The sequence below is a fragment of the Lygodium microphyllum genome, chromosome 25, assembly GCF_053477565.2.
Source record: "Lygodium microphyllum isolate KBCC chromosome 25, Lygodium_microphyllum_v1.1.10, whole genome shotgun sequence".
NCBI lineage: Eukaryota > Viridiplantae > Streptophyta > Polypodiopsida > Schizaeales > Lygodiaceae > Lygodium > Lygodium microphyllum.
The window spans coordinates 68,956,859-68,976,967 of record NC_141159.1 but is presented as its reverse complement, the minus strand read 5'-3'; the positions used below and the strand labels follow the sequence as shown (position 1 = coordinate 68,976,967).

At 46.6% G+C, this 20,109-nt stretch overlaps 1 protein-coding gene across 2 annotated transcripts in view; it reads left to right on the top strand.

Moving 5' to 3' along the window:
- Window positions 1–20,109, top strand: part of LOC148014342 (F-box protein At2g32560-like) — a 54,481-nt gene that overhangs the window by 7,341 nt on the left and 27,031 nt on the right. For both annotated transcript variants that reach the window (XM_087666202.1, XM_087666203.1), the window contains exon 4: window positions 8,954–9,132. In XM_087666202.1, the coding sequence (XP_087522328.1) occupies window positions 8,954–9,132 (179 nt within the window). The remainder of the gene's footprint in view (window positions 1–8,953; window positions 9,133–20,109) is intronic.

Below are 20,109 nucleotides of genomic sequence, written 5' to 3'. Positions count from 1 at the left end.
CCGATCATGGAGAATTTTAGACCGGAAGGTTTAAATAGGAAAATTGTTACATGTATGGTACAAATTCCCAAGAGAGAGAGAGAGAGAGCATTTAAAAAAAACGTAATAGGCATGAGGGTCAGATTTGAGAATGAAGTTTTGAGGAGTTGAGGGAAGATTGCTACAAGTTTATTAGCTATGGAGAGTACTTCTTTGTCTTTGACTCATGTACAGAGGTAGAGCTTGCTCCCTGTGGTCAACTCTCTCTCTATTCTTAGAGGAAATGCTCTGCGTGATGTGCTGATTCCATCAAATGTATAGTTCTGTGTTTTCTTTGAACTTCTGTTGAGGCAAGAGCCTCACTATCCACGTTTAGAAGCAGCTGATGGCTTCTTCAATGCAGGAACTAAAGAAAGTGATGACCATGCCACATAGGAACATGGCTTTTTAGCTCTGATTTAGTGTTGTTTGTGGGACTGTTTTATTGCTGGAATGATGCCAGCATAAAAGGGATGTTGTTTTGGATATGTTGGAGAGCAAAAACAGTAAATACAGAGTTTTGCAGATTGTAATTCTGCACATGAATCATTGAGAATTGAGTTATGGTCACAGAAAATGCTTTCCTAAAAGGGATGTTGTTCTGGTCATGCTGTACTGTCCTTATGCAGCTGGGATTTACTTAGAAAAGATGAAAACCAACTGTTCACATGTTACGTATTTTGGAACATTTCATTTTTGTAACTTTCCATCTTTTAATTGATAAAGAAATACCGAGAGGGGCGCCGGTCTTCGGGGCCAATCTAGTGTTGAGCGAGGGAGTGAGGTCTCTGTTTGTATGTGTGTGTGAAAAGATCAGGTATTAATTGAAGGAACTACCGCTTTATGTGAGTCATAGACCGGTTTCACCTTCTTCTGTAGGTGTTGCCCATTTGCAGCCTTTGCATGGGCAGATTCTCATAAGAGAGAGTTCTTTTATTTCCATACAGGGTAGGGGGTGATATGCAGTTGATTCCAAATGGACGTGGTGGTACTTCTTTTGAGGTGCTTAATGTGCCAGGTCTGGGTTACCATTTGCTTTCCGTGCACAAGATTTGTACTCTTGGCATGTTGGTTGAGTTTGATACAGATTCTTTCAGGATTCTTGAGCGTGGCTCAAGAAAGATGCTTTCTATAAGCTATGAGAAGAATGGAGTCTACAAGTTGAGGTCTCCTTTTGCTGGAGTAATTATGACCACTTTCAAAAGGCGTCTAGGGGACAACTTGTTTGAGGTTTGCCAAACATAGTGGTGAGCTAGTAGCCTTGTGTGTCCTATATTCGTGGAAAACAACATCATGATGCCATTCTTGGCAAGGCTTTGAGGCGGTCTTCAGTACTCTTGGAGCTTGTTTCTACAGATCTTTGTGGACTGTGTGGATGAAGTCCCCTAAGGGGAGTTTGTATCTCATGCTTATTGTTGACGATTTTAGCAGGATGACATGGATAAAGGCCTGGTTTAACCCTTGTGTATAGTATACGCACATTGTACATGTGAATGCACCCTTACGTGCCCTAAGTATAAATACATTTTATACCAACACATTGTTGGCACACTCTTATTGAATGGTACTTTCACTTTGCTCACTCTCTCTCCAGCCGTCACACTCTCGCTCACTCCTGCTCGACCTCCATCTCTCTTAGTTGTGCACTTCACCCAACAATTGGTATCAGAGCCCAAGGTTTTGCACGCTTCTGAGGACCAAGGCGCAGCTGACAGGTCGTAGAGGCAGCTCGAGGCAGGAGGCTAGTCAGGTCTAGCTGACTAGGTGCCAGAGAAATCAAGTGACAACTGCAACGGGCAAACGACTACACGTCGACCTGCAAGCGATGGCTGCAAGTCGATGTGAAGGCCAACGTAACGGGCAGTTGACTAGGCAATGACTAGGCGACTGGGCATTTGTATGGTGGACCAGTTGAACACGACTAGCAGGCATGAACCAGGCGACGACTACAAGGAGTTGGGCATAGTGAGAAGCGGGTAGGCGACGACCTTACCGGCAGACGGAACCAACGACAGACGTCAATCGCGTCACTCACGCGACGGTCAACGGACCCCCCATCAGTTTTCTAAAAATACAAAAAAAGTTCCTTTAATTTTTCAATTACCACTTGCCTTAGCGGGAGTTCACACGCTGGAGGCATAGATCTCAGATTTGTGAAAATTTGAGCCAAAAATTTGGGGCTTTTCCTAGAATCGACTCTCTTATGCTTGTTAGTGATTTTCGAGTCAGAAATTGCAGACATTGCGAGCAGTAACCTCAATTAATTTGGGGATTTTGCCAAATTAGTCAGAATTTTACTTTGAGCAAAATTTCCTGACATTGGATCCCAAGAATTTGGGGCTTTTCATGTATTGGCAAAGTTTTGCTCAGCTGGGTTAGATTGGTTGACATTTATGCAATTTTGGACTTGAAATTTTGGGGATTTGTGCAGAATTTGGTAAATTTTTGCATTTTTAACCCGTGTGGTGGCTGTTTCATGCACAAACAGCAGAGATTTATTTCTGATTGAGAAAGAACAGCAGTGTATTTTGCTGGTTCAGCTTGTGCTTTTGCAGATTAATGCATTTACTCTTGTGTTCGTGATAAAATGGCTTCAACTTCTTCCAGTTCAGACATCAAGAGTTTGATGGTCATGGCTTTGACCTTTGGAAAGACCATATGCAGGGCATTTTGTTCCTAAAGGATTGTGAGGATGCTTTGCAGGAAGATAAACCCGCACTAATGTCTGATGCAGATTGGGCCAGAGTAAATAAAAAGGCTGTGGCTTACATAAAGATGGGTGTCACTGATGACATTCTGACAGACATTAAGGGTTTAGATACAGGTTATGCAATATGGGAGAAGCTGAAAACTACTTATGAGATCACCTCAGCTGTTAATCAGGTGCATTTAATGCGCAAGTTGGTGAATATGCGATTGGATGAGTCAAAGCTTGCAGCTAAGCACTTGAGTGCATTTACAGGGATTTTAAGCTCAAAGATGCAAATTTGGGCTTTGATGATAAGTTGAGGGCGATCTTTTGATCATGACATTGCTTGACTCTTGGGAGATCTTAGTGGTTTCACTCAGCAATAACCCCAATCTCTCATATGATGGGGTGAGGGGTTCTATCTTGAATGAAGAAATTAGATGTATGTCTAGTGGAGAAGGCAGCAACTCAGCTTATAATATAAGAGGCAGGGCTGAAAAGAAAAATGCAAATGTAGGGTAGAGAAACAAGAGCAAGAGCAAAGTGAAGGGGAGATTGCGCAATGGTGTGCGAGATCAAGGCATTAGCCGAAGAGTAGAGCCGAGCTAAGAGTTAGAGAAAGTAAACGCAGAGATAGGTGTACCGTTGTGATGGTACACAAAGAATAAAAGAATGTATTTATATGTTAGGGTATATTAAGGGTGTGTTCACACCCGTAAGTCTATTTACATGGAGACGAAGGGACTTTACACCCAACAACCTCCCAGTTAAAGGCCCGAAGTGGTACCTTTAAGCTAACCAACTCCCACTAAACGAATGCAATGCTCATGCTGAGCCTTTGCAAGAGACTTAGTGAGAACATCTGCAGGGTTATCTTGGGTTTTGACCTTAGTTAGTGTGACAAGATCATCATCCAAGACCTGTCGAATAAAGTGATACCGAACATCTATGTGTTTGGTATGTGCATGGAATATGGCATTCTTAGCCAGACATACTGCATTCTGGCTATCACAACCAAGCACTGGAGTACGTGAAGAAAGACCAAAATCTTTGACTAGATGGCCAAGCCAAATAGCTTCCTTAGAAGCTTTTGTGGCTGAAATATATTCAGCCTTTGTAGTACTTGGTGCCACAATTTTCTGCAATCTTGAACACCAAGAGATAGCCCCACCAGCCAAAGTAAAAACATACCCATTGGTAGATTTCCTAGTGTCAAGATCTCTTGCCATGCCTGAATCACAAAATCCTTGCAACTCTAGTGTACCCTTTCCATAGCTTATACACTTTTCTTGTGTACCTTTCAAATATCTGAAGATACATTTCACTGCTTCCCAATGTGGCTTGCTAGGATTAGACATGAATCTTCTAACAACTCCCACTGCATGAGCAATGTCAGGGCGAGTTGCAACCGTGGCATACATCAAAGTTCCACGGGCTGATGCATAAGGTATACTCTTCATGGTACTAGCAGCTCACCCTCATCAGTTAACAAAATGCAATCCAAAGACGGCTGAAACCTCTGTGGCTGCCTTCTGACACGTGTAGACCGTCTTACCCAATGATCTATATTATCAAGCAGTGGGCCTACATCCTGAGGAATGTGTACACCATCACCAGGTGGCTGATTTTCAGCATTTTCTTGCTGCTGTAATCAGTTTTCTGCATGTTCTTCTTGTTGTTCTATTTCATCCTGTGCTCTATTTGCTGTCCATGATCTTTTGGCTGTAGCACAATAGGTTGCTGCTCATTTTCAGCATCAAAAGGGACAGAATTTTCAGCTAATGGCTAGCTGTTCATGCTGAAATTTGACCTTCTTTTTGTCAAGATCACCATATGTAGTATTTTTCAGCAACTTTGCCTCATTAAATACTACATCTTGGTTGCGTACTATCTTCCTGCCCTGAGGAAGCCAAGCTCTATAACCCATCTCTCCCTCATCTCCATATCCTATGAAGATGCCCTTGATGGATTTCATGTCTAGTTTGGTCCTTTGTTGTATAGGTACATGCACAAAGGCATCACAGCCAAAGACACGCAAATGGTCATATAAAGCAGGTTTGCCAGACCAAACCTCTTCAAGAATGCCATTTTCCAATGCACGATTGGTGGAGCGATTGAATACATGAACTGCAATTTTAAGAGCCTCTCCCCAAAACTGTTGCAGGAGATCAGCTGTGGATAGCATGCATCTGATTCTCTCACAAAGTGTGCGGTTAAATCTTTCAGCCATGCCATTTGATGCAAGATTATAAGGGGCTGTCAACTCCCTCTTAATGCTATGCATCTCACAAAACTTGTTAAATTCTTTTGAGACATACTCATCCCCATTATCTGTTCTTATGGCTTTCAACTTAAGCCCTTTTTGTGTGGTAACAAAAGCATGAAACTTTTTAAAAGAGTCCAACACTTCCTTTTTGCTCTTAAGTATATACATCCATGACTTTCTATTGAAATCATCAATGAAAGTAACAAAGTACCGTGCACCCCCATACGAATTAATAGGCATAGTGCACACATTAGAGTGTACTAGGTCAAGAGCATTAGACTTCTTAATGACACTAGAGTAATAACGAGACTTCACTTGTTTTCCATATAAGCAATCATTACAAAATTCGAGACCAGAGCCTTTTACATCAAATCTCCCTAAAGAGGAGAGAACCTGAAGGCCTTTCTGGCTCATATGACCAAGTCTTTTGTGCCAAAGCTCCATTTGTGAATGGACTTCAGCCACAGCCAAGAACTTGCTAGGTAATGCTTTACAATGCAAGTAATATAAAGTCCCCCTTTTGCTGCCTTTAACAATCAGCATAGAGCCCTTATGGACCTTCCAGGATCCACCACCAAATGTAGTAAAATACCCTGTAGCATCAAGCTACCCAACTGATAGTAGACTCTTCTTTATGCCAGGTATAAATCTGACATCCTGCAAAATCAGCTCTTGGCCATTTTCAAGAGCCAAGTGAATGGTGCCAACACCCTCTATCTCACATGTATAGTTATTACCCAAGTAAACCTTGCCTAGACAACCTGCAGTGTATTCAGAAAATGACTCCAAAAAGGGAGTAACATGAAAAGAGGCACTGCTGTCCACTATCCATGATTGTGACAGCCCATCATGAATTGAAAGTAAGGCATCAATTACCTTCTTTTTGGTGATGTGCATATCACCTATTGCTGCCATAATATCTGCATCATTACATGAGGCTACAACAAGTATCTCTTCAGTGTCAGGAAGCTCTTCAATGACCACACTAGATGCAACATTTTCCTTTGCAACTTCTTTTGAGGAAGAGTTGTCATCATCTTTCTTATCATCCTTTTTTTTCTTACCCTGCTGTTTCTTTCTTTCTTTCTTGCTCTTTCTTGAAGTATCAGCAATCAGGCTTTTTATGCCCTTTACGCCCACACTGATAGCATGTGACATCTTGTTGTTTGCTCTTGCTTTTACTTCTGCTTTTACCTTTTCTGGCTGCATTACCCCTTTTTCCAGACTTGCCTCTTACATGGTAAGCTGAGCGACTGCTCTCACCACTAGACTTTCTTCTGATTTCTTCATAGAGGATTGAACCTCTTAACACCATCAAAAGTCAAAGCGGGTTGTTGCTAAGTGACACAACCAAAGATTCCCAGCTGTTAGGCAAAGTCATCAATAAGAAAATAGCTTTTAATTTATCTTCGAAAGCCACCAAACCAGAGTCCTACAATTGACTCAAAACCCCTATGAAAGTGCTCAAATGCTTTGATGCTGGCTTAGATTCATCCAACTCCATGTTCACAAGTTTATGCATAAGATATATTTGATTCACAGGAGTTGTATTTTCATAAGTGTCCTTAAGTTTTTTCCACAGTATAACCTGTGTCAAGACACTTGATGTTTGTAAGTACATCATTAGACACTGCCATCTTAATGTATGCAATGGCCTTCTTATTAAGTCTAGCCCAATCCACATCTCTCATAGCTGCAGGCTTAGTCTCCGAGAGAGCGTCTTCACAGTCCTTGAGAAACAAAATGCCTTGCATCCTATCCTTCCACAAGTCAAAGCCAGTGCCATAAAACCTCTTGATTTCAAAGAGGGATTTAGTGTCATTGCTGCTAGAAGCATTTGCAGCCATTTTTCAGCAATAAATTAGAAATTCAAAGCTGCAATTTATGACAGCAAAAATGAGTTGAATATTCAGTTGATTTCAGCCCAATTTTTCAGCAAATAATAGCAAGATTCAGTCCAAGTACATGTACAGCAGTAGAAAGAATGACTTTCAGCAGTATGATTGCAATTTCAGCATACATTAAATGCATACACCATTGCTAGGTAACTCCCACTTCAGCAATATCACCAAAAATACATATGCACCAATCCTAAATCTGCAAATGATCACTAAGACTGCTGCAACATGAATAATCAGCAATACATTAACTCAATGGAAGCTATCCGGCAAGTATACTGCATACGTATGTGATCGTATCATCTTCTGATACCCAAAACACCAAGAAATCTCTGCAATTTCTCCAAAATCGCACAAGCGGAAGATAAAAATGCTCAAATCACTTTGCTTATACCCACAAGATTGCTTTAGCAATATTCCCAAAGTGCATTTCACGCATTAAGTTTGCCAAAATCCATAGATTTCAGCAAAAGCCACAAAAATTTCACTTTGAAATCTCCCCCAATTGCATTAATACATGTTCCCGAGAGCATAAAACGGGCAAATTTAGCAAAATTTCGCAAAATTTTGCGAAAGCCCCAAAATTTCCAGGTCCAAGTGTGCATGAATGTCAGCCAATTTGACTCAGTTGAGCAAAATTTCACCAATACAGCAAAAGCCCCAAATTTTATTGGTCGATCTGGCAAATTGGCCTCATATGACCATTTGCGCATATTTGGCTGTGATGCTTTTGTGCATGTTAGGGATGAGCTGAGGAGTAAACTTGACCCAAAATCCACCAAAGGCATTTTCATGGGCTATGGTAATGAGGGTGAATTTGGCTACAGAGTGTGGTTACCTCAGTCCAAGAAAATTATTTGCAGCCGTAATGTTGCGTTTAATGAGGCAAAATTGTTGAAAGGTACTTTAGCCTCTAATGAAGATATGAAAAAGGTGAAGTTTTAGAGTTTGCAGCCACCTATTACTTCAAAAAATAAGCCTCATGGTGCTGTACCACAGGTTGAAACTGATGATCAGCCGGTTATTTTTGAGCCAGATGATGATGGACAGCAAATAAGAGCACAAGGAGGTCATGGACAGCAAGATAGGCTTGCTGATTATGAAAATGTAGGTGTTGGAGATGAAAATGAAGGTGCTGTACAGCATGAACAGCATGCTGAAAATGGCCGCACTTTTGTCTCCTTTGCTTTAGATATGGTATTCTTGATGATTAACAAAAGTTTCATCTGGAAGTATTTACAGATTGATCATTTCACACGTTTCAATAGAGCAGACCATGCCAAAGACAAATTTACAAATATGCCAGCCATTAAATGGTGGAAGCTAACTTGAGGAAATTGTGGGGATATTTGCCATCAAGCAAGCCTTTTTTGGATGCATGTGCTTTGGAAACATTGGTGAATAGAAAGATAGTTACTGCACATTGCTCAAGTTGTGCTTGTACTTCGGAAACATTCCAATCATTGCTTTGGGATTGTTGTGGTACTGAGGTTTCCTCTTGCTTTGCACTGTATTCTAGGGGCATATTTCACAAATATAGAATCTCTTTGGTCAATATGGTAACGATTTTTGACAGATTGTGCAGCAGTCTTTGCATGGATGAGGTTGTGAGCTGTATTGTATATTTGCATTCACCAGAATCATAGAATTTTTGCCACATCCAGAATTGAGAAGTACTCATATTTTGGTTGATCATTGTGTCAATCATTGTATGATTGATTGACAATGATTGATTGAATTGTTCTAATTTGTTACTTTACTTTTTTTAGTATTCTCAGTTGAGAGGGTTCTGGAATTTCTTCGAATGGCATGGAGTAATGAAGTGGATTTTCCTCTGTTCTGGGGACTCAGGATTGCCTGGAGTAATATTAGAATGTAGCACTTGAAAAGTGTGTGCATCGTGTGGTTTGTTTTACTAGTCTCTAAATAATGTTTTTGAACAAAACAAGCTTCAAATGAATACTTGGTTTAATACTACTGCTCAAGGTTTAGAGATTTGATTGCATCGATGAGTGTGTAAGTGTAGTTTACCTCAGCTACATTGTTTTGAAAATAAATATTATTGACATGGTCTTTCTGCAGGTATCCACCTCATGGTTTGCATCCTATTAGCATTGAAGAAGGAGTGGAATGGCAGAGATTACGTGCCTCTCCAGTAAATACTTCTCCACATGATCTGCATATTACTGGCAGCCTCTCTGATCTAAAACCAGGAGATCACATTGAAATCCAATGGAGAAGAAATAAGGACTTTCCATATGGTATGTAGCATCTTGTTCACCTATTAGTCTTGGAGTGTTTTACCTAGAGAGTAATGCTTTTTGAGCACGTTTTGAAATTAGAAGAAATTGTCTCTAATTATGAGCTAGATGCTCATCGTGCTTACAAGCTAGCTTGCCTAAAGGGGCCAATAGAGTGTCATTAATAGTCCCCCGTTATATTTTATTTTTTGAGGGAGTTATATTAATGTTTTTTAATTGTTAGACTATATATCTTATATGGAGCTTTCAAAAAAAAAAAACCTCAAGGCATTTTGATATTTTTATCTAGTAGATGTAGTTATAAATGAAGGGTTCACGAAAGAGTGACAATGAGGGGCCATTAGAGTGACACTTATAGATGCATTGTTTGAAGCTCTTACAAAATCCAAAATATATAAAAATTTACACGGCTCAATTGTTTGACTCATTGGGCTTATATGTAATATGAAAATAAATTGTAGCATAACTTTAAGTGGCTAAAAAGTTGCCCGATTTTTATAAAATTTTCACTAAATTGGAGTGGGTATGTTTTGCTTTTGGGAGGCATCACTTTGTTGGCTCCTTTACCTTATTGCCTATGATTATGTATTTATTCTATAATTAAAGTGAGTCTAAAACAGAGTAATGCAAGAAATCCTTTGGACAATGCTTTTGGTGTATATAAACTCATGAAGACTTTTGATGGAGATAATAATTTGTTAGATTGAGGATAGTTAGGGTAATATGTGAACCGACGATAGAAGCATATTACTTTTTTTTTGCAAGTAAAATGTGGCTGATTATATTACTCAAAAAAACTGATTAACAGAGTGCTCATGCTCAACAGACTAACTGGAGCTGATGCAAAGTCACCAATACATCATGTATACAAGCCTCTCAAGGCAGTCTAGGGGGGATGGGGGCAAGAAGCCATGGGGAGGGGGGTATATCGCCAAATGGGGCTGCCTGCCTGCATCACAAAGAACAGGCCCTAGCCGCCCCAAGTACGCATGAAGTGACCACGGAGCTCCTGACGAGCCTTGGACTCGCCCTGCACCTAATCCCATCGGCCGTGGAGGGAATGGATGATGGAGGTCCATAGCTTTGCTAAGGTCGCAAGTGTTGAAAGTCTCTCTCTGCTGAAAGCCACCTGGCATCGTGCCTTCCAAATATGCCATCTAGTAAGACTCCCTATGATCTCCCATATCTCCGAGTGGTCTGCTGTGGGCTCCAGTACCTGGTGGATTTGCTGCTGTTTACTGCTGTTTGACGAGGAGGAAGTTTGAGTTTTCAGTTTTCAAGTGCAGGTTTTGCTTTTTCATCGCCTCCGGCGGGTGAAGAAGTTTTGGGACGCAGAAGAGCCCTAGCAGGCTGAGTTTTCACAGTCAGAGGGGGCTGCTTTTGTGTTTGTGAAGGCATTACAGGTGAAGATGTCTACAGAGATTGACTTGGAGTTCCAGACGATTATGGACCGGAAGGTGCCTGTCTTACCGGCTCTTCCCGCAGATCAGAAGCTCGATGGCGACAACTACCGCATCTGGCGTGTGATGATGTTGGCCATCCTTGAGTCCTACGATTTGGCGGAGCTTGTACAGGAGGAGATCGACCGGCCCTTGGTGAGAGATGAGTCCAAACTCTCTTCCGATGCTCGTGCAGAGTTGGCCAAGGCACAATCTCACTGGGACAAACTGAATGCCAGGATTCATTCATTTCTTTTTCTGTCTTGTACTACAGCCGTGATAGCTCACATCGAGCACTTGACGGTGGATTGGGAGATATGGTTGGAGCTTGATCAGATGTATAACCGGATGACCCTTATGAAGCGGGTTTCTTTGGAGGTTCAGATGCGGACCTTGTCCGTGAACAAGTCTTCTTCGTTGCGGGAGCACATCAACAAGCTTAGACAGCTTCAGATGCAGGTTCAGAATGCGGGGAAGCCGATTTCCTCCGAAGACATGGCGATCACTCTCTTGTCCCAGTTGCCACCACGATTCGGTGCTTTCTACTCCGCCCTTATTGCTTCAGGGCGTGAGTCCACTCTTCGGTGGGAAGAGTTGGTTCCTATGGTCTTGGATCAAGAGGAATAACTAAAGGGACAGAATGCTTCCAAGTCGGAGGCGGTGACAGGTCAAGCCTCTCAGAAGAAGGGGAAGGACCAAAAGAAGAAGAAGGGGGATAACAAGTCAAAGAAGGACAAGGACAAGGACAAAGAATCCACATGCCATATTTGTGGAAAGACTGGCCATTGGAAGGACTGCCCTGACAAAGACAAGAAGGACACCAACAGGAAGGATACGAAGGATTCTGGAGCGGTGGCTGCACCCTCATCAGCTGCATTTCTTCATCTAGCTGTCATTGAGGACTCTACACCGAATGCTTCTGATGTTGCGATGACGGCTCCCCAGGCTCGAGAGTGGATCATTGACAGTGGTGCCTCCCGGCACATGACTCCTTCATCAGATGGTGTTGCCCAGTTCCTCGCGTGGGCAGATTCTCATTGGAGATAGCTCTTCCGTGTCTATTGCAGGACGGGGTGAGATGCAGCTTATTCCAGATGGACACGGCGGTATCCATACCTTAGAGGTCTTGCATGTACTAGGTTTAGGATATCATCTTCTGTCAGTTCATAAGATTTGCTCCCTTGGACTTTTGGTGGAGTTTGACAGCGATTCGGTGCGAGTCCTTGATTGTGCATCTCGGAAGGTTCTCTCATCCGGATATGAGGAGAACGGCATCTATAAATTGAAGTCTTCCACCGCCCTCTCTACTCTTCTTCTTACCTGTCAGACACAGTCAGAGTTATGGCATGCTCGGTTTGGTCACCTCAACTATGATTATCTTCGGAGGGCGTCACGTGGACAGCTTGTTCGAGGGTTGCCGGACATAGTGGTGAGCCAGCAGGCATGTGTCTCTTGCATTCGTGGGAAACAGCATAGGGATGCCATTCCCCACAAAGCTTCGCGGCAGTCTACTTCACCGATGGAGCTTGTATCTGCGGATCTTTGTGGCCCTACGAGGAATGAGTTCTTGCGCGGGAGCTCGTACTTCATGCTGATCGTAGATGACTACAGCAGGATGACATGGGCCTATTTTTTGGCATTGAAGTCAGAAGCTTTCTCCCGCTTCAAGGATTGGCTTCTCTTTGAGGAGAACCGATCAGGTCGGAGATTGAAGACCTTGCGATCTGACAAGGGTGGTGAATTTGTTTCTAATGAGTTTGCTCGTTTTTGTGCAGATAAAGGTATTCACTAGGAGTTTGCTAATACCAACACTCCTCAAGAAAATGGTATTTTTGAACGGAAAAACCGCAGTGTGATCGAGATGGCGCGCACCATGATGAAGCACCGACAGACACCTCAGTTTCTGTGGGCCGAGGCTGTGGCTACTGCAGTCCACATCCTTAATCAATCCCCCACTTCAGCCGTTGATGGGATGACACCTTTTGAGGCTTACTTTGGGACTAAGCTCGATGTTTCTTATTTTAGGGTCTTTGGGTGTGATGCCTATGTTCACATTCCCAAGGCTCATCGTGATAAATTTGAAGCAGCTTTCCGAAGACAGGTATTTGTTGGCTACAGCTCCCAGTCCCACGGCTATCGTCTGTATGATCCCGTCAAGCGGGATGTGTACACGAGTCGAGATGTGCGGTTTGTGGAGGTTCCGGCCATACCAGCGGGTGAGGAGCATCCCGTTCTTGGAGATCCAGGGGAGAGTTGGGCTCCCGCTACAGTTCCATTGGAGCCCGTGCCTTTTGATTCTGATTCTGTTTCTGACACAGAGTCTACTGTTCCACCGGTCACCCCCGAGGAGTTACCACCGGTGGATATCCCAGAGTCTTCAGCTGATGGAGAGAGACGAGGGGAGGTCCAGCCTACTCCTCGTTGGGTCCGTGACACACTTCGTGATTCAGGGATCGAGGGGGTCCTTGAGGAGTGGGGACCGCAGGATGGTCCGCGATGGTCACGGAGGCACCAGGCACATTCTACGGAGCTTGTTTGCTCTAACTATTGTTTGATGACCCGTGTTATGCAGGATCGAGAGCCCACCTCCTTGAAGGAGGCTTTACAGTCCGCACCATGGAAGAAAGCTATGGAAGCCGAGTTGGAGGCTATTGAGAGGAATGGCACTTGGTCACTCGTGCCATGCCCCCCGAATAAGAAGGTGATTGGTGTCAAATGGGTTTTCAAGACCAAGTACCTTAGCGATGGTTCTTTGGACAAGCACAAGGCTCGCCTTGTTGCTAAAGGTTTTGCACAGCGCCCAGGGATTGATTGTCATGATACTTTTGCCCCCACTGCTCATATGGCGACTATTCAAGTTGTCCTTGCCTTGGCTGGCCATAGGAGATGGCGTGTCTATCAGTTGGATGTGAAGTTGGCCTTCCTTAATGGTGATTTGAAGGAGGAGATCTATGTCGAGCAGCCTCCTGGCTTTGGATCTTCAGATGGGAAAGTCTACAGGTTGAAGAAGGCCTTGTATGGCCTCAAGCAGGCTCCGCGTGCATGGAATGAGAAGATTGATTCGTTCCTTCAGTCACAGTTGGGATATCGGCATTCTAAGGCCGATCTGCAGCTTTATGTACACACTTCCGAGGCTGATTGTGTGCTTTTTGTGTTGTATGTTGATGATTTGATTGTCACAGGTGATCATGCACAGAAGGTCCAAGAGACGAAGGCAGCTTTACATCGGACATTCGAGATGACGGACTTGGGTCTACTCCATTTCTTTTTGGGCCATGAGATTTATCAGTCTCAGAGGGGGATCTTCATCTCTCAGCAGAGATATGTACAGGAGCTCTTGGTTTCTTTTGCGATGGAGGATTGTCGGACCATTTCTACTCCTATGGATCCGAACTGGAAGGCCACTTCCCATTCAGCTTCTCCCATGGCGGATGCTTCCCGCTATCGTCAGTTGATTGGATCATTGATTTGGCTCCTCAACACTCGTGTTGATCTTTGTTTTGCTATTGGGCTCTTGGCAGGGTTTATGAGTGAACCTCAGACGGTGCATTGACAGGCTGCTCAGAGGATACTTCGGTATTTGAGGGGGACATCTGATTTAGGGATTCATTATCCCGTAGGCACAGGTGGTTCAGATCTTGTTCTTGCAGGTTGGAGCGACTCCGATTGGGCCAGTGATGTGGACCACAGGCGGTCTACTACAGGTTACTGTTTTACCTTGGGTGCAGGTGTTGTCTCATGGAGTAGCAAGAAGCAGCCCATGGTAGCCCTTTCGTCTACTGAGGCGGAGTATCGGGCCGCGTCTTCCACCACATGTGAGGCTGTGTGGCTTCGGAGATTGTTGGAGGAGCTTGGCTGCCCCCAGACTCGTTCTACTTTGCTGCAATGCGACAATGAGAGTTGCATTGCCTTGGCACGGAATCTTGTTTTTCATGCCCGGACGAAGCACATAGAGATCCAGTACCACTGGAAGAAGCTTCTGGATGAGACCATCACCGTGGAGTATTGCAAGACGGAGGATAATCTTGCAGATTTGTTTACGAAGGCACTTCCCCAGGCTCTACTTCGGAGACATTCCAGATCCCTCAGGCTTCTACCCCGCCTAGGCTCTGAGAGGGGGTGTTAGAGATCATAGCCTGTTCGGACTGCACAGTCCAGTCAGACTGTACAGTCGGACTGCCACGTGGCAGTCCGACTGACTGCAGTACAGTTGGCTGCATTTAATGCAGCCGACCTGTTATTTCTGGCGCCCAGATCCTGGCTATTTATAGCCGAGTTTTCAGTCTTCTGTCCACACTCTTCTGCTCGCAGATTACAGGCTGGTGGCTCGCGCAGATTCTGTCTCTGTTCGCAGATTTCAGACAGGAGACAGTGAGCAGCGGACTTCGAGGTGAACAGCAGGTTGCATCGTCAAGGTGGAGACACGCAGTCCAGTGCACTGCGCCCGTGTATATATCTGCGTATCTTTGTATACAGCACACTTTATACAGCAGATCTTCATCTTCCACTGTCTCTTTCTCTCTCTTCTCTCTCTCTGCGTTCTCTCTCTCTCAGTCCTACACTTCCGCACCACTGCACTCTGACAGGGACAGCCTTGTCGGACCGATCTCTCCAGCGGAAGCTCCTTCCCTCGCCTTCCGCCTATGAGAACCCTGCTGGTGGCTGATCTGTACAGGCTAGAGACCCTGCGAAGCCAAGCGTGAGGAAATCCCAACTTCACCATGGTGCCCTCTAGGAAATCTCAGTCCACCTTGTCATAATCTTTCTCGAAATCCAAGAGTAGTACTGCTAGTCTCTGCCCACTGTGTTGAGCCCACTCTATCGCCTCAAAGAATGTAAATACATTGTCCAGGATGCTCCTATCCTGGACAAAGCCTGTCTGTGTGTCATGAATGATATTTGGAAGCACATGGCGTAATCGCCTACCAATCATCTTTGCCAGAGCCTTATAGGCCATTGACAATAAGGTGATTGGTCTCCACTGGGAGAGCTCCAGCTGGTCCCCCCCTTTGGGGAGAAGATTGATAAGGCCTGCCGAGAGCCTCCCTGGCATTTGTCCTGAGGTGAAGATCTCCTGGAAAGTCCTCGGTAGGGGATCCTTCACCACATCCCAGTAGGTACTGAAGAAAGCCTTAGAGAGGCCATCCTCCCCTGGGCATTTCTGCCCATCCTGTGTATGGAAAGCCTCCTCTAGTTCCTTCTCTGTGAAGGGGGCTAGGAGGGCGTGTCCTATCTCCTCTGTGACGAGGGACAGGGTGTGATCCCATACTTGCTGTCTGCATCTCTGTCCTCTAGCTAAAGCTGCCTCGTGCTGGAAGAGGCGCGTGTAGTAGTCGGTGGCAATCTCCATCACCTCATCAGGGCTAGACCGGGCCCTCCCATATTGATCCCTAAGGCTGCGTATCTGCTCTCCCGCTGTGCGGGGCTGGTGCACTTGGAAGAACTCCTTGCACATTGTGTCCCTCTTCCGCGCCCAAAAGGTTGCTGAAGTGCGGAAAGAGAACTCCGAGGGGCTGTCCTCTAGGCCAGCAATGGCTGCATGCGCGCGGACCTCCTGTGGTTGGAAGGTGGGGTCCCCTGGTGCCTCCTGCAATAATCTCTGCGTGGCTGCAAGGTCCCGCCGGAGTGCTCTCTCCTCCTCCCAGCATTGCTACCTAGCCTGTACGGTTGCCTCTCGGTAGATTTTGCTTGACTCGGCTAGGACCTCTGCAATCTCCTCTTCTATCCTATCCCTCTTGACCCACTCTCTGGTCCAAATCTCCTCTATCTGTCTCAACACCTCCACCGTCCTATAGATCAAGTCAGGGATTTGACAGGATCGTGTATCTAGGACGGATGCTGGGAGATCAAGTGCCAAGAGAACCGGGCAGTGATCAGATAACGTGATGCCTGCCAACCGCTGAATCTGGCCCTCCACGAGAGCCTCCCCACTCTCCCACATAAAACCTGTCCAACCGCTCCAACAAGGCTCCACCTAGCCGCTTGTATCCCCAAGAGAAGTCCAGCGACCTCTCCCTCCTGTGCAAGGCAGGGTCTTTCCAGGCATCACGTGCTCCGACTGCAAGCAAAAAGACCTCCCATGCCTCCTGCTCCTCCCTAGCCATGCCCTGGTAGTTTCTTCCTTTGCCTTGCTGGTCCTCCAAAGCCTCCAGGTTGTTGAAATCTTCTCCAACAATCCAGGAGTCCACCTCTGGGAGTCCAGGTGCAATCTCCACCCAGAACCTGCTGCATGCCCCAACCTCCATAGGGGCATAGACATTGAGGACTCCAATACACGAGTCCCCAATATCCAATCTGATCCACATAGAACCCTTCCTGCCACTATCGTCCCGTGGTCTTGTACACAAGTGGTGAGACTCGGGCCAATAGAGGTGCATATGCCTCCGCTCCTGCCGTGGGCACCTATGGCATGCTCCCAGTAAGTATGCGAGCTGGCCGGAAGTACCTTCCCAACCCGCTGAGCTTGGGCGAGGGTGAGCTTGTGCTCTTGCAAAAGCAAGATGTCTATCCGTCCGGCAAGGGCAGGCTGCAACTCCTGCCGAACAATCAGCTTCCTTGAGCCACGTGTCCCACTGTAGTGGAAACTGTTCACATTCCAGGATGCAAGATGTAAGCTCATGGGGAAACCTGTGACTGACCGAACATGCATCTGTTCGGTGTGGATGCTGCAGATGACGAAGAGGGACTGTGAGGTATGTAGGTGCGTTTTGTTATCGGTCTGGATGGTGAACTCCAATCCCCCATGGTGGCCCTCGGCTGAACCATAGGGGTGATAGATGCTCCAGGTGGTACTATCAATGCATCTATCAGCCATGCTGAAAAATGCGACTTTGTACATTGGTAGAAGCGGGCTGCCTGTGCCGGGGGCCACTCGATCACGTTCCTCGGCACTCTCCACTGTGGGGGGGCTCGAAAGATAATGCTCAAGTGTGGGACGTCGGCACCAGCCCACCAGTTAATGTCCATCATGCAACCTGGTCACTGTTGTGTAGACGGTGCTAATCCTTCATCTCCCATCCACTGGGAGATGTGATCTGCCACGTGACTCTTCAACTCCTCCTCAATTTGTGTAGTCGTCCACTCCTTTGAGTAAGATGATTGAAGAAAAAAGGCGTAGTTTGGTCCATCCAGTGGTGCTAGTAGATGGACCTTGCCCCTCGACTTACAAACCACGAAGATCCCCACCTGTAGAGGTAGTGGGAACTCTTTGCGCTCCGCAACTCGTAGGTAGGACCATGGGTCACTGCGGAAGAACTCTTGTGGCAACAGTTGTGCCTGTCTCGAGAAAGTATGGCGGGTGGCAGGGGCAGATGAGCTGGTGGCTGTGTGGACGGGGGGAGACTGCTGGTGTGCAGAGGAGGTAGGTGTGTGTGGCTCATTACCTCCTGTGGGAGGAGGGGGGATGGGTCTGGGGGGCTCACCTGACCTGGGTGCGGATCAGGGGGGGTGCTCGGTAGGGGGGTGAAGAGGATCGAGATATGGTGGGATGGTTGGAGATACATGGTGGGTGTGGGGGGGGGGGGTTGGTGGCCCTGGCAAGGGGGGGCTATGGGCCAAGGTCAGTGGAGGGAGGGGAGGCATGGGATGTGGGGGGGAGGGGTGGGTGAGGGGCCTGTGGGAACTCAGGCGAGGTAGTCTGTGGCACATGTGGAGATAGTGGGGGGCTGCGGTCCTGTCGGGTGGGGCAGACAGGGGGGGGCTGTGGAGTGCTCTACGAGAGGGGGCCGCTTGCCTGCCAGCACCTTGCTGACGAGGCTGGGTTTGAGGAGCTGGCTGCCCCCCCCCCCCCCCCCCCCCTCCCCCCCCCTCTTGCCGTCTCCCTCTCTGTTGCCTCTAGATTCGTGTGAAACCGTCAGCGTCCACTTGCGGACCTGTGGGCGGAGCCGCCTTGGCTCCGAAACGCGTACAAACTGCTGCTCGATGCCCAAAGTCGTGGCAGCGCAGGCACTGCCTTGGTTGCCCAGTCACAATGACCTGCTGCCTAAAGGAGTGCCCGCCTGCCTCAATCTCTAGGAACTGTGGGATATTCTTGACCTCTTTCATTGCCACCTGTACCTTTGGGACCCCTACAGCTGTCACTGCGTTTGTGAAGGACGCGGGAAGGACAGTGCCAAAGAGCCGCCCAAAATCTTCCACCAACTGGCCGTACTCAATCGCCAGGCCGGGGAAAAGAAGGGTGACCGTGTGCTGAAGAAACCTATTGTGGAGTGCAAACGCCTCCACAGTAAAGCCACTGTACCAAGGGACCATGTATATGACCCCCTTCGTGGATGCATATGGTGAACTGGCGAGTAGCTCGCGAGCTGCGTCTGCCGAACTGAGGCGGACCATGAAGATCCCTTGGCCCAATAGGATCGCCTCCATGATCTGCGCTGTGCCGATGCGCAACGTGGAGTGAAGCTAGTCCCGAAGCTGGGCCCTGGCTGGGGAGTGTCCTACTACCTGACAATAAATCACTGTTTCCATTAGCTCTAGCTCTTTAGCTTGGACGGCTAAGAGCTGCTCCTCAGAGAGGACTACGCGCAAGGTGTTCGACTGGGGGGTACTCGGTGAGTGCGCCGGTGTCTGACCATAGGTTTCCATTGCGCGTCCCTTCTGGGAGAACCTACCTATCGCACTGCTGTGCTACTGGATGGGCAGTTGCTGCAGGGGGAGAGAGCAACTGGAGGGGGAAGGGGGGGGTGTCGATGGCGAAGGGGGGGGTATTCTGTTTTCGATGGCGGTGGTGTTGCAGCCTGATAGCGGGCTAGGCCTCCTGGCAAGATAGCACTTGGGGGGCGGGGGGTTGGGAGGGGGGAAAAAGATAGGCGAGGGGAGGGGGAGCAGGTAGGCGCAGGCGGAGGAGGCAGGGCAGGCGCGGGGGGGGGGGGGGGAGGGGGGGGGAGGGCGGACGTAGGCGGCGTGTAAGGAGCTGGCGAAGGGCCCTGGTGAAGGCGAGAAAGATGGGCATTGGTGGCTGTCGATGGCGAGGGAGGGAGTCGATGGCGCTGGTGGCTATCGATGGCACTGGCGCTCAATGAAGCGACGGGATGGGGTGGGCCGAGGCACGACGAACAGGCGGGCGGGGGCACAACGACGTGACGGGCAGGAGAGCTGAGGATTAAATCAATGGTATTGTCAAATAGAACTATAAAAGGGCATTGCCCACGCAGTGAGATTACTGAGAGGAGTACACTTTTCAAGGTAGACGTGAAGTCAGAACGAGAGACAATAGAAGCATATTACTATATTCGAGCGACAAGAAAATGTTATAGCATGATCATTGTAGGTTAGGAATAAGAGACTCAAAGATTTTTGTTATGGATGAGCATTTCATAAAAAATAATTTCCCTCTAGGGTTTTTCAACCTTACTTTATTGTTTACACAATGTCAAGTTTCTCACAACTGTTTTTTATGATAAGTTCTTAGATATAAATGTATCTATATTTATATGCAAAGATCTATGAACAAAATATATATAGGTGATTGATATCATACATTGTGAATGAAACACTAGTCAAATGGTATGAAACTTAAGAATGACCTTTTTTATTTTTG